General features: G+C 44.2%; 1 protein-coding gene across 1 annotated transcript in view; it reads right to left on the reverse strand.

Annotated features, from left to right (window-relative positions):
- ABTB2 (ankyrin repeat and BTB domain containing 2) overlaps positions 1–20,338 on the reverse strand; it is a 485,106-nt gene that overhangs the window by 19,975 nt on the left and 444,793 nt on the right. The window contains exons 7-9 of the mRNA XM_086959586.1: positions 11,115–11,216; positions 10,580–10,676; positions 8,761–8,896 (exon numbers count right to left, since the gene is read on the reverse strand). Coding sequence (XP_086815712.1) covers positions 8,761–8,896; positions 10,580–10,676; positions 11,115–11,216 — 335 coding nt within the window. The remainder of the gene's footprint in view (positions 1–8,760; positions 8,897–10,579; positions 10,677–11,114; positions 11,217–20,338) is intronic.

Genomic DNA, 20,338 nt, shown 5'->3' on the forward strand with positions numbered 1-20,338 from the left:
TCACAGTCAATTCTTTATGTCATGCATGCATTGTTTACAAAATGCTATTTATTTATTATGTTATGCGCAGTGACGTGGTATACCTGTAGGAGGTCTCTCGCTGCTCTAATTAGGATGTTTCCATTTTCCACGTTTGGGATCCTATAAAGTTTCTTTATTTCTCATGTGACATGCAGGTAGATACATCAAGCATTTTTGCGAGCGCAAACGGTGCGAAAAGCAAAATTCGGCCGTTTGCACCCGCAAAAATGGCATTTGAGATACATCAAGGGTTCATGCACTCGCAATTAAAAAATTTGCAAATAATTGCGAGTTCTCAAATTGCGATTGCATTTAAGGAATCACAATTTGCGATTCCTTAAATGCAATGCATGAACCATTCCTAGATTGTGAGTTCGCAATATGGGGCCGCTATTTACCGTGAAGTCAAACTACGTGGTAAATAGCAAAAACTTAGAAAAATGCACTTTAGTGCATTTTTCTAAGTTGTATGTTACACACACAAATGTACTTTGGACATGTGTGTGCGCAACACCAGTGAACATTACCATTTCAGGGGTGCAAGGGTGTCCTTTGGACACCCTGGCACCCTTGAAATTGCGGCACATTTACGTTTAGCTAATTGCTAATCGCAAATAAGGAATGACTCCCCATTCATTCCTATGGGCCTTTAGGCCCATAGGAATGAATGGGAAAGCCATTCCTTATTTGGGATTAGCAATTAGCTAATCGCAAATTAGGAATCAGTAGGAATCACAAATAATATTGTGATTCCTACATGCATCCCGTTTTGCGAGTCTTTAATAGCGAATACTTAAAATTCGCTATTAAGGACTCGCAAAACATGACTTTGATGAATCTGGGGGATGACCTTTAGCTTAGTAAACTGTATAATCACTCCTATTTAGCGTAGATTGACCTATCCCCTGCCAGCATGCCACCAATGCCTTTCAAGGTCTCAGTCAATCACAACCACTATGATAATGCCTCTTGGCTCCTAGCAAGCAGTCAGAGCTAGCGCTTGGAAACTAGCGCTGGCAAGGCAGCCAACAATGGGAAGTAGGATTAACTCATTTAAAATACAAAGATCCATTCTTCTTTTGTATCACATGGACATAATTTCAAAATATGGCCCTATATTTACATTATGGAGCATACACCACACAACCTTTCCAGCATCAGCTGCATTAACAGGCTTATTTATGAGAGCCTTGAGTCACTTTGTACCGTGTAAAGTGGTACGTGCGTGACGCAGAGCTCTCATAAAGATTTATTTAGCCACGCAAATCCACCCTGCATGCCTTTCAGTGGCCTCATAAATCATGAGTGAGGCGACGCAGCACAGATCGCTGCGTCGCCTGACTCTGTGCCTAGTAGACTTTTCATAGGAGTTGTGGTGGATTTTTCCCCACAACACCCATAGAATTTGATGTTGCCCAAGATTTACAAAGCAATGTAAACCTGGGGGAGGGGCCAAATCCGTACGTCTTCCGAGATGAGGCATAATGAGGAGAAATATGTTTATTTTGCCTCGTTTTCCCCTTTCCATTTCTGCTGCATTCTGCAGCACACATAGAAAGAGGAGAAAGCCTCTTTGGATTACTTTTGTGCAAGAAGGTGCCCCTTCCTGCAAAAAGACGATCCTGCCTGCAACAGAGGAACCATCGCACCATGGTGCAGGGAAGCCTACGTTGGCGCTGGGTTACCAAAACGGCGCCATCACAGGCCCAAAGGACAGGATTCCACGTATTGCTTAAATATGGTGCCATCCTATCCTTGCACTTTGGCGTAGGGCAGTGCCGCAAGATGCCGTGTGGCACTGCCCTATGCCAAAATGTCATAAATGAGGCCCTAGTGCTTAATTAAGTTATGGGCATTGGCACTATTTTAGGACCTATGACTTATTTTTCTCATCAGACTGGCAAACTGTTCTGTAGAGATAATCATGTTACTATGAAATACTTTGAAAAGTTCATGAGTGATTTGTTTATTTTCGTGACAGCTCCACTGAAAGCGAGATCCCGCTCAGCCCTCAGAGTGACTGGGCAGAGATGAATGTGAGTGTCTACTTGGGGAAAGGCCAAACCACAGGGCTAGACCCATTTTCGCGGAGAAATTAGATATTGTTACATATCATTAAGCCAGAGAGTAATTAACTTTGTTATAGGTGGAAAAAATGTGCACATTTCACATACAGTGGGCCAGAGGTACATATATAAATCTGAAAACTCAATCTGCTTTTTATTCTGATAGAATAATTTGGATTCATGATTAATGATAAAAGTAATAGTAGAGGAGGTTAATCAAGCAAAGCATTTTTTACAGAGTGTTAAAGTCCACCGCAAATGCAAACTGCTCTGTAGCAGCAACGTTAAAACTGGCGATGTTTAAAAAAAAAAAACTTCAGCATATGGCATGTGTCTTTATTTTCTTTCAATTTTATTGGGATAATTAAAAACAGGCCCTAGACCATTGCACAACCAATAACTTTACAGCAGTAATGGATAACACCAATATAAGGTAATTTGTCTAATTTGGGCTAGTGGCAAACGCTCTTACCCATACTAGTGGAGAGAACGTATTGTTAGGGGTGAGTGAAAATTATTCTCCGCTAGCAAGTACGCAGAGTTTTGCCACTCCACTTTCTGCCGGACGGTGAAATTCTGGAAAAACTCTGCCACCAGCCATGTGGCACAATTTTATTCTCGCGCATGGCTTGCCAAAGTTAAGCAGGCAAGCGCAAGTGAGAATGTGCACCCCCTAGTGTGATTTTCAGGCGCCAGAACGACTAACAGAGATTCCTGAATCCAGGCGGTTACGGAAGGTCGCAGCCATTTACGTTTTGAAACCTGCGGTTCGAGTGGAACATATGCTGAAGCATTAGAAATCTACAGCGCCCACTGGTGCCTACGTGGTACCGTTCGCATTGATTTTACACTGCGGAACAAGCTCACAGTGCTAAAAATCGGTGCTAGCAGCACGTAATACTGACTTCTATCCACTCGCGGAACTCAACAAAGTTTTTATGAAACTCCACAAGTTCTGTCCACCCCTACTTATGGTACAACATGTGTATTTCTAAAGGGCATGTTCATCCCAGAAAGGGTATCTTTGCACTGACTGAAATAACAGATGTTTGTTACTCAATGGTAGGTAATCTGCCAACCTCAGAAGGATGAAAGACTGTGGGGACTTGTCCTGGATTCGCACCTGTGATGATACAGTCAGCAGCGGCTCCTCTGCTATGGTAGAGAGTGCTCGCCCCCTCCTGCTAGGAGCTTCAAAAAATAAAAATAAAAATAAAACAAAAATAGACTACGTTTATTATCTTTTTATTTATGTTTCCACCACCGAGTTTTGAGGGCAGGGCCAAGTTCGGGGAGACATGAGAGGAGTTGTTTACCACTGCTATTTAGTGCGAATGACGACCGGCCATACCGTCATGCGCAGTGAAGCTCTCTCCAACCCAGCTGCGTTGCCAGGTTGGCAGCAAGCCCAGGCTCCCTGTCAAACAGGAAGCGCAAATTATCGGTGCTCAGGCCAATCCTGATGCTGCTTTCTTGCTGCCACCAGCATTTCCAAAGGAGAACGAACAGCTTTGAACTCACTAAAGAACAACAATTCTGTGGTAATAAAACCGGCAGACAAGGGGGGAGCAATAGTGATGCTGAACGTTGACGACTACAAGAAAGAGATTTACTCACAGCTGAGAGATGGCTTAAGCTACAGACCAATAACGACCAACCCAACCAAAGAGATCAGACTTGAAATCCTGGAAATTACCAAGAAAGGTAAAGAAGAAGGTTTTAAATGTGAACCAACCAAGGGCTACCATCTACATTTTACATTTTACCCAAGGTCCAGAAAAACCCAGCGAAACCACCTGGTCGACCCAACATATCAGGATGTGGCTCACTACTTGTACCACTGTGCAAATATGTGGATATCTTCCTTAAACCACTCGCGGAAACAACATCAACTTATTTAAGAGACCCAATGCAAGTTATCAACTTGGTGGACCAAATGCCCTTCGATAAAGATAAAACAACTACTGGTTACGATGGACATCGTCTCGTTGTACACGAGTATTCTGCAAGTACCAGCACTACAATCTGTGAGGAGATCGCTACATTGGAGACCACAACCGGCAGGGGTACCAACTGACTTCATAATTGAACTATTAGAGATTGCGATGACAAATAACTTTTTCGTGTTCGATTTTTACATCCAAAGCAAAGGGGTGGCTATGGGGGCAGCCTTCGCCCCAGATCTGGCAATTCTGTTTATGGACGCCTATGAGCAGCAATGCATCCTCTCACCACACAACCCGTACCAAAGCAAGGTCTCAGAATGGCGGAGGTATATTGACGACGTCTTAATGATATGGACAGGGGACGAACAAGAACTTACCGCATTCGCACAATGGCTCAATTCACAATCTGAAGACATTAAATTTACTACGACTTTTACGATTACTTTTTCCAACACGGACAGGGTTTTCCTCTTAGCACTGTAATTAACGGAACAGTTTTAGCCGCTCTGGGCTGTTTTTCCTGCTGAGTGCGAGTCTAAATCCTTAACAAGTATATATGGATGTTTCACGCGATATAACACAGTATTTCGCACATCACCGGTCGTTTTACCAAGCGGTCCGTCTTTCCACATTTGCGAGACCAGGATTAGTTAAAGCTGTGCAGGCTCACTGGGTGAAGCACTGTTAATATAGCGATCTGGTCGAATACTTTTTTCCAACACGGACAGGGCTTTTCCCTTTAGCACTGTAATTAACGGAACAGGTTAAGCCACTTTAGGCTGTTTTTCATGACGAGTGCGCGTCTAAATCCTTAACATGTATATATGGGTGTTCCACTTGATATAAAACAGTATTTCGCACACCACAGTCGTTTTACCAAGCGATCGGAGTCACATGAGGGGTGGTATCGTTGTCCCATTTAGAAGCGGGCACGCCAGTGTCTCTGGCCTTTGCACACGGGCGGCTGTATTCACGTGTAATTGACAAACTGAACCGGTAGTCGAGTTTCTCCGGTATCACTGTAGTACTCGAGGATCCATGGTAGTATTACAATCGCGTGACTGTATGCAACCAGACCCTGTACTTTTAAGGCATCACAATATGACTGATATAAGGCTAAGCCCATCTTTTTTTCCATTTCGGGGACTAACATGTCTCCCTCAATACCTTCCTTTCAGACTCATTTCCCGGGGTTTGACTACTCTAGCGACCTGCAATGGTAGACTAAGGATACCGTATTCGGAAACAGAATTTTGGATGTAATTCACAATAACTAGGAGATTTATACCCTGTTACGCCAGGATACCGCCTGAGTAAGTCTCCCAATTTTGTAGTAAATTTAAACATAGGACAACCAGTATATATGTCCTAGGTTCTAACGAAGGGATCCCATTACATTTTTCAGAAACAAAAGGAGGTCCTGAAGGCCCTACACTGACGGTCAATAAGAGGGCGCGTAAGAAGTAGGTATCATGTACCCGGATACCACTCACTGATGCAGTGTTCACCACAGGCCATCATATATACTGAACACAATTTATTGTTTTAGGTAATCCCACACTGCCATGTCCTGATGAAGACCCCAGAATGAGGCGTGACTAACCCTTATATCCAGCGGGGTCGAAACGTAGAGTACATCACATTCTCGCATCATAGGATCTAATGAAATTGATTAATCTGTCCTATGTGTGATGAGTTTTAGAGAACTATGGTTTATTTTAGACTGTAACGGTCTACTTGTATTTTAACGTGATTGTGTTATTGTCACACTACCTTTACCCAGTCCCTCACCTACCTAATCACCCCCATCTTACCCAAATACCCTTCTTCTCTTCTTTACTGAGAGCACTATATAAAGTTCAAATAAGTTTGAAGGCTATACGGATGACTTTGAATTACAAGCGTTATTTGTGAATTTTGACTTTTGGAACCAGAAACTTTGATTAATATATTTGGAGCTATGGAATTTGCTTTGAATTTCAAAAGCATTAATGTTTATTATTTTGTGTTTGCTAAATAAATAATGTTGATGAATTATGACAAATCAATTCGAGGTGAAACTATGAAGTTTTGAATTTTTTTCCATTTATCTTTGTTTGGGATAAATTGAATAAACCCTGACCCCTCTTAAACGTACTTATTCTATGACCCAGTTCAGGTAGTTTTCAGGGTATACCCCGTTGAAACTCAACACCAGCAGCATGTCAGCAGCATCAGTATTGGCCAATGGAGTATGGGCTTTGCAGAACAGAGGAAGCTGGGAGAGAGCGATGTGGCGATCTGGTTAAGCAGCAGGTAAGTTGTCTTTTTTGTTGTTTATTGGTACTCCTCCCCTTGGCGGTGACTAAAGGGCTTATTAAATGGTAATAACAATGTTATTATCATTTTATTTGTTCCAGCTGCTTTGTGAGCTGGCGGGGCTGCTCTACTCTCAGTGCAAGAGAGGAGTGGTGTCAACACTGTGGTGCGCATGTTGCTTTGGCCGGCCCTTTGGGACCGACTCTCCAGTCATGTGCATTTTCCATGTTTCCCATCCAGGCTGCAATACAGCTTGAGTGGAGAACATGGCCAGGTTCCTGTCCCCGTCTGAGCACCAAATCACAGCACTCATCCCAATCACAACTCTGCAATGTAGCTTTGTGATTGGTCAGGGGTGCTGGGTGTGCTTCCCGGTTCCTGTTCCGGTGGGGAGAAGCGACAGAGCAGAGGCCACGGGACGCGGCAATAAGGTAAGTGGTTTTTATATTTATTTTTTTACATTCCCCTTCATCCTCTCCCCCGCACCCCCTATCTACTGTAGAGCGCGAGAGTGAGCTGGACTTAGTTTATGGAGAATGCTCTCTTCCAGTCCGACCAGTGACGAACATTCTATGAAGTACCCAACTGACAAAGACTAATTGCTACAACGGGCCGCTAGGTGGCACTGTTGTAACACATAGCTGGGTTCAAACTACCAAAACTTTTTATTCAACCTCGTCTCAGGGTGATTTTCTCCAGGCTCCTGGTCCTGCAGCTGCCTCTTCCTTAGCAGGCTGCGAGACCAAAACAGAACTCTGCTAATAAGTGATCTGGAAGGGGGGGTAGGTGAAAGAGAGACCTGGCCAGTATAGTCGCAGGGGGGCCAGAACCATGACAGATTTTTAGGGTAAGCAATGTCTATGTAAAGTAGTTCCATTTCAAATCACTGTACATCAATGTATCTGATGTGGACAGACTGAAAATCTGGCCTGGGTCGGTCCCTCCTATGCTGGAAACAGCTGGTCGAGAGTGGCTAACGCGGGTCCAGGGTGGCCTGAAGATACAATAGAATCTGAGAAAAGCCACTATGAAAAGGTCGTTTTTGCAGTTTTCTGTAGCACAATCTTGGTTCGAGGGTATTAGAGCACTTTACAAGACAAATGGATTACAATACACATGTTATAGACATGGGGAGATGAAGGGACTCATTTATGGCATTTTGGCGTAGGGCAGCGGAGCAAGTCGCCTTGGCCTACGGCAAAGAGACAGGGCAGGAATGCTCCTTATTTAAGCATACCGTGCATTCCTGTCCTTTCTACGGGCACAGGCTCCGTTTGGCAGCCAAGCGCCAACATTGGCACCCTTGCACCATGGGGCAGAGGCGCCTGTGTTGTCGGCAGGATTGATTTTGTGCAGGAAGCGTCACCTTCCTGCACAGAAATAATCCTAAAAGGCGTTCTCCTCTTTCTATGTGTGCTGCAGAACGTAGCACACATGGAAAGAGGGAGAAGAATAAGCTGAAATACAAACATTTCTCCTTGCTTATATTACACCTGTTCTGGGGAGGCATATGGGTTTGGTGATTCTACGTTTATGTGATGAAGTCAATCTGTGGCAGCATCAAAATCCATGGGTGTTGCGCGGGCTCACCCACCGCAATGGCCATTGAACAGCTCCCTGGTGCAGAGTTAGGCAACGCAGTGACTTGCGCCTCCGTGCCTTACTCCATATCTATGAGGTCATCCAAAGAAAGGCAGAGCGGCTTTCCGTGGCGCGTCGGAGCATAAGATAATGCGACGCTTCGGCGGTGCAAGCCTCTCATAAATAAGCCCCCGAGTAATTAACCCAGAAGCACGAGATGTAAATACTGTGGTTTATTAAAATATTGCTTCGAGTTGGCATGCAGGGCCTTCACACCTGATGGACAGTTTTATCCTCTGCCTGTCTCCCTGAGGCCTTCTATCCCAGTTCTTAAATGAAACTCTTACCAACCTGCATGATCCTGTGCTAAGAAGTGGGTCCTCAAACTTAAGAGACATGAGGCGAGAGGATTCCGCCTGGTGCTTAACTTCTCTGTTCACTTCCATCGGTTTATCAAGTGTTTTATCCATTCCTAAAATATAGAAGTCTCCCAATTGAACAGGTAGGGTATTTGCGGAGTTACCCTTGAACTATTTTTATACAGAATCAATCAATCTATCTATCTATCTATCTATCTATCTATCTATCTATCTATCTATCTATCTATCTATCTATCTATCTATCTATCTATCTATCTATCTCTCTCTCTCTCTCTCTATCTATCTCTCTATCTATCTATCTATCTATCTATCCGTCCGTCCGTCTGTATATCTACACGCCTGTCTCTCTATCTATCTAATTAGATTGCATTTTATTAACAACTAACAGATTGAGCTTGTTGTGGAAATAACCTATATAATGATTGATATGTGAAAAGGATGATTCAACATCATTCCTAAGATCTTCACCTGTGTCCATGTGCCGCGGAGTGACTGAAGCAGTTCATGTCTTCGTGCAGCGAGGAGGACAAACCATTGGTGTCCAGCGTGCTCAGCAGGGGGTCGGCTCCTCGGCTCAGGATCAAGCTGACCAGCTCATAGTTGCCTGGAAGACAGTAGGCAGAGAAACAGAAGAATACTTGAGAGCTAAGAAACATGAACTCTCTGTTCATTCTGTGCTCACAACTGACCAAAAAACTGTCTTAGTCTAGTGTCCAGAATGATAGGTTTATTTTTTGTTTAAACTTTATTTTCCATTTCTATGATACAAAAAGTCACAGCATCCACATATGTAGTACACTGCTGCACCGCAGTAGGTAACTCCCCGTTGAATCATACAATGAACATTGAATACATTAGAGGAGATTGTCTCCCCCCCCCCCAACTGTGTTTGCATTGGTAACTGCCTATATATGTAATCAGAACACCCAGACAAAGCTGTCCTACCCCACAATAATCATCTGTACTCTGAGAAGGTCGAGTCCCCTTCCCCCCAAGTTGAAAATCACATAACAATGGGTGCATCTGAGAGGCGTGTGCCCACCCTGTAGGGTGTCACCCCACTCCTTTGGGGACCAGCCTGTCCGGGGGTTGTGAAGTGGGGGTGGTGTTTATGTCCACTAAACAGGCTTTGAAGGTGCCCCAAATATCCTGTGGACGCGAGGCTGCAGGTATGGTGTCCGCGTACAGATCACTATTCGTGTTACCGTAGGCTAAACTCTGGCGCCAGGCCTTGGTCGTGGGAGGGGCCTTGCAGCTCCAGTCCAGAATGATAGTTGACTATTCAACATAAAACGGCCATGCTCTTCCTCCTAGACAGCCATGAATAAAAGAGCCCAGAGCAGGTACTGCTTACATTACGTGGGCCCCCTAGTAAACCATCAGTGACTCTGACCATGTCATTGTACAGTGCTACACACAGAAAATACCATACCTCACTCACCAACTCTGGACAACCTCTCTCTCATCACTGAAACAACCTAAGAATCCAACTATCAGAGGGAACATGAAAGCTACCCTCAAAGAGACTAAAGACATGCTGGGCGTCCATATAAACAGGCATGACACCTCCACATGCACTGGTGATAAACAGCTCTAGTGTAACTCACACACTTGGGCTATGCTGCCAGGAGCCCAATGCTTGACCACCCTTATGTGTTCTATCTGAAAAATAGGAAGAAACTGAGAGGTTCATTTACAAGCCCCTTGTGCCGCTGCTGCGTCATTTTTTTTAATGCAGCGGTGGTGCATTCCGGCCGACACACTGCTCCATATCTATAAACTGATGCATTGCGTCCAATGCTTCAGTATGGAGCCCTGCGTCACATTATTCCTGCGACACATATAATGTATCCAGGGTAGGCATTCCCACACAAAAAGCCGAGTAGAAGTGGTACAGTGAAATGTACGTTTGCGATACTCTACAACTTGACTGCGTCAAAATCCTAACGCCTGCTCAGACCCAAATGAGGCCCCAAACATCTAGACAACTCAACAGCCCTGCTGGGTTCTTGCATTTACTGACAAGAACTGAACAATTGTCTATAAATTCTTGACAGTGCACATGACTTCCAAGAGGCATCATGTCCTTTGTGCCACAAAGAGCCAGTGCAGGCTGGGTGTCTGTAACTTTATGTATCAGTGTTAAATATGAACCCCAGCACCCAGCATGCAGAGCGCTGCAGGCTCGGGGTGTTGCATGTGGCATGGAGCCACCTGGGAGCTGGGAGTGCACCACAAACACCGAATAGCCCAATAGCCTGCCACCTTCTGCATGCTGCCCCCTCACCTGCTGCCGATGCCAGCTGCAGCGGGGTCTCAGCGTAGTTGTCCTCCCCACTGTTGACCGCAGAGCCCTCCACATGTGCACCGGCGTCCAAGAGCAGCTGCAAGGGTGTAACATAGACATGTGTGTATGTTAGACATATAAACGTCAGAGACAAGGGTGTACATTTACATTAGAATGTGTGTGTGAGGTACAGTGCAACCCAAGAACATTATAAGGTGTGTGAGGGACGAGCGCAATAACAGAGCGTTAGTAGGCAGGTTCTCGAGAGAGATATTGAGCAGGAACTGAAAGGGAATAACAACAATAGATTGTGAGAATATGCGTTTGGGATGTGTGTGTGTGTTTGTGAAAGTTTCTAAATATATAACACTATGAGTATTCATGAACAGAGGCAGCAGCTACATGTGTGTTCTGTGTAAGCATCATGTGTACATGTGTGATTTGTGATGTGTGTGAGGGTTGGGTACATGCAACTGTGTGTAGTGTGTGTATGCACACATTTACATACATTGCGCCTTCCTGGTTGAGCACTTACCTGCACCACAGATATGTGACCGTGTAAGACAGCGAAAGTCAGTGCCGTCCAGTGCCTGCTGTCGGGGTGCACAGACGGGTATCTGGGGGAGACACCAGGAACCTGGAAAAAACGGAAGAACACAATGATTACTTATTTATTTGATGAGTTTATATGGCGCTGGCTAGACCCGAAGGTATATGAGCGCTTGACAACAGGTTACATTGTTACAAAGTGACATCAGTTACAAGTTGCTCATTTTTCCAAGAGTGGACATATCAGAGAAAACAATAGGTTAAACAATATTATGAGTTATTAGTGTGTAAAATAGCCAGCCGAACACGTCTTAACGCGTAAAGTAGGGTAGGGGGGATTGGGGAACAGGAGGGAGGGATGCAGATTCAGTAAGGCTGAAAGTCAAAGTATCAAGGAAGGAGGAGGTTGGAAAGGGAAGGAGACACATCAGGGAGACGGGGAAAACAATGTCAGAAGTCCGGCTGGGTAGGTGACGGCCAAGGCGGTCAACCTGAGTCAGACTCCTCTATAGCTGCATAGGACAGCTCCACCAGGCATCGGCCAAGGTTGCTCAGGCACCGTGTTAATAACAAACAGTTTTTCCGGTGAGAATGGAGTCTAGCAGCAGGAGCAAAGGACAATAGCTAGTCAAAACCGGCAAAGGGAGGTAGTACATCAGTGGGACCTCAAATTCACAGTCCACGAGCCCAAGGTCCGGATTAGTGTCATAGACATAAAAAACACATCATCTGGGTGGGGCCAGTTTCACTCTCTGCACCGGAGCACCATAGGACGGAAGGGGGTGTCTCGCAGTGGCAAACAGAATTGGAAGGAGGAGTTAAGCGACTGGGAGGGGGTGGGGCGACTAGAAGAACTAGAGCAGGATTGGCAATACCAAGACATATACCGGCAGCCCAGAGCATTCGTAGCAACCGGTCAAAGTCGCCCAGATGGTGCACCTAGATCACGGACCACGAGTAACTGGCTGACTTCAGTGATGAGACGGTAATATAGAGGTGGGCAGGTGGCCCACACCCGTATGCCAAAGTGGCCGGGGGGAGCACCGCTGTGAGGACCCCACTTCAGGCTCCAAGATTATAATTATTATGTTCTTGAAAGAACATTAATAATGTTCCTGGCTGTTTCAAAGTGGATCCCTAAAAGAAACTGCCGCGAGCAGTGTTGGGGTGCATTTCTATAGGATCAGCTACATTTTGGCTGTTGGAAAAAATGGGAATTATTGTGAAGCCAGTGCGTGTGTGTGTTTAGCAAATGTGAACACAGTTATTGTGAAATAAGTGATTGTGGAATTAGTGATCATGCAATTAAATATGATGTTATTCTATATGTAACTCTAAAGATGATCAAATTAGTTATTGGTGAATTATTCATTGCATACATCGAAATTGTTGTATCAATTATTTTTTAAATAATGAGCGTTAAATAAGTAATTGAGAAATTGTGATTGTTAAGTAAGTGAATATTGCTTTCTTGAAAGATCTTTTACAATTGTACACATGTGCTTTGTGTATTCAGAGATCGCAAGTGCAATGATCACATTGCTAGTAATTGCGGAAATAGCGATTGTTAAAGATTGTCATATAAAGTATTTTGATACTACTGGTTGTGAAGCCACTCCTAGGGGTCTCATTTATGAGGCTGTGCGTCACTTTTACGCCGCAGGTGCGTCACTTTTAGCGACGCACCAGTGGCGTAAAAAATGCACCTTGTTGCGCCATATTTACAAAGTAACGCATCTAAGTAGATACGTCACTTTGTAAACCCCTGCGCCACATTATACCTGCGCCAGGTATAATGTATGCAAGGGGGGCGTATTGACGCAAGAAAGGGTCGTAGAAATGACACAGTGAAATCTATGAGATTTCACTGCGCCACTTCTAGGACACAAATGCGTCAATTTCTTACGCCTGCCTCACAGCAGGCGTAAGACTGATGCAGGCCCTTTCATATGGGGCTTGACCCATGTGAAAGGACACATTACTGGAGTTGCGTCACTTCTGTGACACACTCCAGCAATGCGTCACTTTTGCGCCATACAGATACGTCAGAAATTCTGACGTATCTGTAACTCCTTGCGACATGATGCGTCATATTATAAATATGACGCATCCAGCATGTCGCAAGGAGGGTGCAATGAAAGGTGACGCATTGCTGTTTTCACGCAGCGATGCGTCACTTTTCATAAATAAGACCTGAAGTGTATTTAGAAAAAAGTGACCATAACTATTGTGGAATTAGTGATCATACAGTTCAATAAAATATTATTTCAGAATGTGAATCTACTCATTGTCAAATCAGTGAATGTTAATTATTTAGCGCATACCTGGCAAATGTTGTATTCATTATTTGGAAAATAGTGAGCCTAATATTCGTAATTGTGAAACTGTTAGTTTTGGAAATAGAAACTATGGTGTTTGTGATCGTGAAATTAGTGATTGCTGAATTACTGATTACAAATTAACCACTGCAAAAGAAAGGCAAGAACTATTAATAATTTGTTAAATTACTCACTGAAACATTAAACATCAGAAGATTACTTAATGCGGCTATCAGTGGTTGTAAAATTATACATTTTGAAATCATGACATTAGCAAGTGTGAAAATGCTAATTGTGTAATTAACAATCTCCAAACTATTGAATTTCAAAAAAGCGATTGTGAAATACGTATTCGGAAATTAATTTTTGTGAATGTTATATCTTTTTGAGAGCAGTGTAAACTGAAATTCTCCACTAAACCACTATTGGCAGCAGCAGTAGCAGAACCAACTCTTCATCCGTGAAAAGGTCTCTGCCTGAGGTTCCGTGACGGTTCCGTGACTATTTGAACCCGTGTTTTCAATATTGTCGGAAATACATAATATTGGTATCAGCGAACCGCAAATGATCCATTTAGCATATCCTGGTGTTTTCGCTATGCTACGAGCAAGAGCACTCCTGTTATGAACACATTTCTGATCTACCCACGGCATCCATCTTAGATCATGGCCGCCATTTTGTGTTTCCTTGCCCTCACATATGCAATAGCCTCTGATCACTCCACTTTGATTAAGGACACGTAGCCTTAGCCGGAGATTCACCTCTTACATGACACGTGCACCTTAAACCAGATCACGCTGTGGCTGCATGACTCGACAAAGGCTGCCTCCTCTGCCCGAGGCCAGTCCTGCCAAACTGGTCTTCGTGTCCATTGTACCTGATCATGATTAGGCGGCCGAAGCCGGTAGCCTTGCCCATTTACAACCCACAAGCATCCCTTATCCCGCTTTCCTATCTTCCACACCTGGCTCTGTTTCTTTCTTTCTGAATCTTTATTAGGGGGAGGTAACGAACTTTACGATGAGGCGGTCCGGGTCCTGAATGCAATATTGACAGGGAATTGTGACAAACTAGTGGGAACACCTCTTTTCGCAATGTTTGGCCTCAGATATTATCGACGGTTCCTGTGTAACGCCAAATATTTATTGTTTTAGACACAAAGGTTTTGGGAATGTATTACATGTAAAGAATTTGCCCCTAGCATAAAAAACAGTATATAAGGAGCAGCCCTCTTTGTACAAATCGAACAGGCTCCTGGTTACTGCCCGTGTGTAGTATCTATGACTTCTGTGTCCCTGCAGTAATAAACCTTTGGTCTTTGACGCCACCATCGAGAAGCCCGTGTTTCTGTTCATTTGTGCACCAAGGCAGGTGGAACTCCGGGGTCTTTGGGTGTTGTACCCTGACACCTCTGGACGGAACCAAGAAGTCCAGAACTCCAATTGGCGCCCAATGTGGGGCGACGTCATTCGGTACCGGTCCAAAAGCCTGAAGAGTTCGAGAAGCTTCGTGTGAAGATTCCTGAGGGAGGCGCCCCACTTCATCGATCCCGGCATATCGCAAAAGTGGCCCGAAGTTCTCTTCCACAAGGGTTTCCCGTTCAGGACGGCTGCAGTGGGCCGTTGCCTTGACCGTCGCCCTGTCTTGGACCCGAAGAGGTGCAGTCCTTAGTACGGCGAAACGTGACGGGTTTCTCCTTGGTGACGTCTTCAGTGACTCAGTTAAGTATTTAGTGATAGCTAGCTGGTTACTTTTGTGAGGATTGTTAAAAATCCTTGATCGGTTCTTGGTTTGGTTTGGTTTTGTCAGATTATCATTGGTTGTTCTAATTACGATAATCTATTTGGTTTAGTTTGGATATCGATACATCAGTTCGTTTTGGTAGGCCTAAGTTCTTGGTTCTAGTGCACATATTTGTTCCGTGTTTGTTTGTTTTGTGTTCCGGACTGAAAATGGTAAGTCGGAAAATGTTGTCTTGTTTTAGTTGCAACAGTGACTCACGATTGGAGGACTCTTGTCTGGTTCCTCCGATTGGGACTCCCCTATATGATTTATATTGCAAGTATGGCGTGGGTCCTATATCTTATAATGAGATATGGGTCCGTTATTGTAAGAAGGATGGTGTCCTTAGTTGGCCACTGCATGGTAGTTTTGAACCAGAGATTCTCGACAACTTAGAAGCGAAATTGTTTAAGAAGAAAGCCCGGCCGGCAATGTTTGATTCTTTCCGTTATTGGCGAAAAGAATCCAAACAGAGAGAAATGAGAAGGTTGAAGAAAGAACAGAAAGAACAAGAAGAGTTAACTCTAGAGCAAGCGACTAAACAGTTGCAGGCTAACGAGTGTGAGAAGGCTATAGATGTAGCCATTAGAGAGCATAATCTAGCGATTGACAAGTGCTATCCTGCCTTGCCATCGAAAATGGCTAAGATATTGGAGGATTCCGAAAACGATCCTCTGTTATCTTATCTGTTACGGTCACCTCCACCGTATGCACAAGGTGCTGCGGCTCCACTCGTCCCGAATGTTCAATTGCCGGTTGCTGGACAACCTGGTGCTCCTGTCCCTCAGAATCAAGTTCCTGTACTTCCTGTGGTGAATGTAAATGTCCCTACAGCTCCTCCTCTTCCTACACTGCCAGCCTCTATACCTACTTCTGTACCCACTGTTCCTCAAACTATTTTTCTCGATACTCCTACTGTTCCGTTATCTATTCCTACCTCTACTGCATTTTCTACGTCTGCGAGTGTACTAACTCCACTTTCTGTTCGTCGAAGAATCACTGATTCTGTTACTAATATGCTGTCTCCTATATATAAAACTTTGATTAAGACTCCTACTCCTGATTCTGTACAGAGACGGAGTCAGCTTCCAAGTGCTGAGGAACGGGGAGTTTTAGATTCCACGGCTCTCAGATGGATTTCGAAGGGTAGAAGATATAGTACGAGAGATGTGCTAGACACATTTATGCAGTGGGGGGAACCAACACAACGGTACGTCTTTGACGAGATGTGCTCATTGTTACGTGAAGAGATAGAAGAAGACGATGTTGAATCAGATTTGGAAGATTTAATTAGGGTTCAAAAGGAGTTTGCTGCTGGAATGATAGTGGGCGAGAAAATAAAGGAAGCGATGGAACTCATTTTAAGTTTTAGGAATGATCCATCTCTTCGTTCACCGAGAGATTTAGAAAAAGGTAAAATGAAGCTAAGTCGCCAATATCCTATGAGGGAGGTTCCTCCAATTTGGCGCGAAGCAATACAACGTGATGATAATGCAGGAATTGCAGCTGCTCCAGCACAGTTCCAACGAGTGTGGATACACATTCCATGGAAGCGAGCAGAAGTGTTAGCGGTGAAACAGGCCTTGCCAGATCCACGTAAGAATCCAGCCGGATATTACAAGGAATTAACACAGACAGTTGAGGCTTGTATAATGAACCTAGCCGACATCGATATGTTGTTTGGTAACGTAGTCCCGCAACCAGTGTGGGCTAAAATTCGTAGAGAGGATCATCAAGCTGCTTTAGGTGGTGATTGGGCAGCTATCACTGCAGCAGATGGTCAACAAATAGGTGGTGCGAAACCCGAACCTTTAATTGCTAATCTGCCAGGTAGAATAATTGATCTAATGAAGACTCTGATGCCAGCACTACGTGTAAATTGGGACAAGTTGTCAGCATGCAGACAGAAGAAAGACGAAAGTGTCTCCGACTTCTTCACGAGGTTCGAAGAGACTTTTGTGGATCATAGTGGTCAGGACATGAGTACAGAAGGAGGACAGAGATTGTTTGTCGATAAATTTGTGCATAATTTGTTACCTGAATTATGCAATAAATTAAAAGACTCAGAAAGTGCGTGGGCTGTATCTACGACAGCGCAAATACTTGCAACTGCGCAGTACTACGAAAATAGAGATAAAGAGGAAAAGGAAAAATCAGAGAAGAAAACGAAAGATTTAAAAACTAAAGTTCTTTTGCAGCAGGCGTATCCGCCTCGCACGAATCAAACTAATACGCAGCAAAACTCATACCAAAGGACAGATTATGGTTCATCAAGACCTCAATATCAATGGAATCAGTGTGTGTACTGTAAGAAAGAGGGTCACTATAAAAATGAATGTCCGATCTTAGCGCAAAATAATGCAGCAGCAGCACAGAGAGGTCGTGGTGGTTTTGTGCAGAATTCTAGAGGTCGAGGGCGAGGCGCTATGCCTCCACAAACGAATGATCGTCCCTCTAATCACTTTGATCAACGAAATGGACAATCTACTCAGCAAAATAGATCTCAACAATATCTTGTTGAGGACTATAATGAAGTAGATGAGGGTTATCAACAAAATGGGTACTAGGACAGCCATGGACAGAGAGAGGGAGTAGTATCAGTTCCAGTGGATCAGAGTGGGCCTTATGTCGCAGTAGCAACATCAGGTGTAGTCGAACCGTTTCTGTTGGATACTGGTGCCGCAAAAAGTTCTATCATTCATGCGAAACTCCCTGGCGCACCTTTGTCTGGCTCAACAAATGTTTCCGTAGGTTTTTCAGGCGCCCCTGTTTACAACCCGATATCTGGTCCTTTGTCTATTTCTGTTGGACCGTGCCAATTGAAAGCACCCCTGATTTTGACGACAGGTTGTAATGAAAACCTGCTTGGTTTAGATTTGTTAAAAAGACTATATGCGACATTGTACTGTTCTCCGGAAAGAGTACAGCTTACGTTGGGTAAAAATATCACCTCTCCGATGTATTTGTCAATGGACGCACTCCCGCCGGAGCTACGTTCACTCCCTGATTCTCTTTGGGCGACTGGTCCTAATGATGTAGGTCTCCTAGAAATTCCACCGTATGTAGTAACTTTGAAAGCGAATGTGAAATTTCCAAGAATTCCCCAATATAAAATATCGAGTGAAGGTGAGCGTGCACTTTTATTGATTGTGCAAGATTTGATTAAGAAGGGTGTAGTTGAAGAAACTAGAGGAAATGTCTGTAACAGTCCTGTATTACCGATTCTGAAACGAACTGTCCCTACAAAACCTCCAGTATATAGGTTTGTCATAGACCTTAGAGAAGTTAATAAGATTGTAATCCCGCAGTTTCCTGTAGTGCCAGACATTACTGCCTTGTTAACATTGATTCCTGCCACAGCCACATGGTTCTCAGTTATTGACCTAAAGAATGCCTTTTTCAGCATTCCGATAGCCGAAGAAAGTAGGGATATTTTCGGCTTCTGCCTAGGAGGTCGCAGTTTCAGATTTATACGCGCTCCACAAGGCTATTGTGAAAGTCCATCAATTTACAGTCAAGCTTTAAAAAGTCAGTTAGATTCTTTTGTCCTTCCTCCAGGTTCTGCCCTAGTACAGTACGTAGACGATCTTTTAGTGGCTGCCGATGACAAGGAAACTTGCAAAGCAGCTACAATTTCACTATTGCATCATTTGTCTAACTTGAATCACAAAGTGTCTCCTTCGAAAATGCAATACTGTTGCCAAGAAGTGACCTACCTAAGTCACCTCTTGTCAAAGGAGGGAAGGAAGTTGACCCCAGAAAGAATAAAAGCAATTACGCAGATGAGTGTTCCACGCACACAGAGAGAAGTACGTGCCTTCCTAGGTATTACCTCTTACTGTAGGCAGTGGATTCCAAATTTTTCTCTGTTAGCGAAACCGTTGGTAGCTTTGACTGGGAAAAATGTTCCGAGTCCGGTGCCATGGTCTGATGAATGTCAAGAGAGTTTTACTGAATTACGAAAAGCCTTGTGTTCAGCTCCTGTATTGGGTACACCTGATTACAGTAAGCCATTCACGCTCTACGTTCACGAAAGAGAAGGTTGCGCGTTGAGTGTTCTGACACAGAAGTTTGGTGATAAACAACGCCCTTGTGCGTATTTTTCATCAACATTAGATCCGGTAGCCAGAGCGTTACCTAGTTGTTTGAGAGCTACAGCGGCAGCTGCAGCTTCCATTCGACAATCTGCTGGTTTGGTGATGAACAATATGCTAGTGGTCATGGTTCCTCATGCAGTGGATACACTCATGAACCGAACGAAGACACAACACCTTACTAGTGCGAGATTATCTGGTTACGAGTTGACATTACTAGCGAGTCATATTCAGATCAAAAGATGCAATGTATTGAATCCAGCAACATTGTTGCCGACTGATCAAGAGTCGAGTGATTCCGAGCCACATGACTGCTATTTCAAAACGGAGGAAGAGACAAAAGGACGCATCGATTTGAAAGATACTCCCCTATCCGACCCAGATGGTACGCTGTATGTGGACGGGTCATGTTTTAAATTGGAGAATGGTGATGTGACTGCTGCTTACGCGGTAACGACTTTGAAGACGATTGTGGAGACTGCAAGAGTGAGTCAGAATTCTGCCCAAGCTGCAGAATTAATAGCTCTAACAAGAGCGTGTGTTTTAGCTGAGGGAAAGAGAGTGAATGTGTTTACAGACAGTCAGTACGCTTTTGGCGTGGCCCATAGTTTTGGCCGGTTGTGGAGAGAAAGGGGTTTCATTACGTCCCATGGGACTAAGATCCAGCATGGTCAGCTAGTTAACGACCTGTTGGAATCTCTAACCTTACCGACTGAAGTTGCGATTGTGAAGTGCAGTGCTCATAAAGCAATCACGGATGATGTTGGTCGGGGGAATGCCTTTGCTGATGAAACTGCTAAACAGACAGCTAGAGACATGATGAGTAGAATGTATGTTGCTACGTCTGCAAGATGGATTGCTGAGTCTGGAATGTGTGAAGACACTATGGAAAGTGTGAAAGAGATTCAGAAAGAAGCGACTGAGGAAGAGAAACGTGTATGGAGAGAAAGTACGGGTAAGTTGGACTCGAATGGATGTTGGATTGATTTGACAGAACAGCAGCGTTGGATGTTGCC

The sequence above is a fragment of the Lissotriton vulgaris genome, chromosome 2_2 (genome assembly GCF_964263255.1).
Source record: "Lissotriton vulgaris chromosome 2_2, aLisVul1.2, whole genome shotgun sequence".
In the NCBI taxonomy this organism is placed as follows: domain Eukaryota; kingdom Metazoa; phylum Chordata; class Amphibia; order Caudata; family Salamandridae; genus Lissotriton; species Lissotriton vulgaris.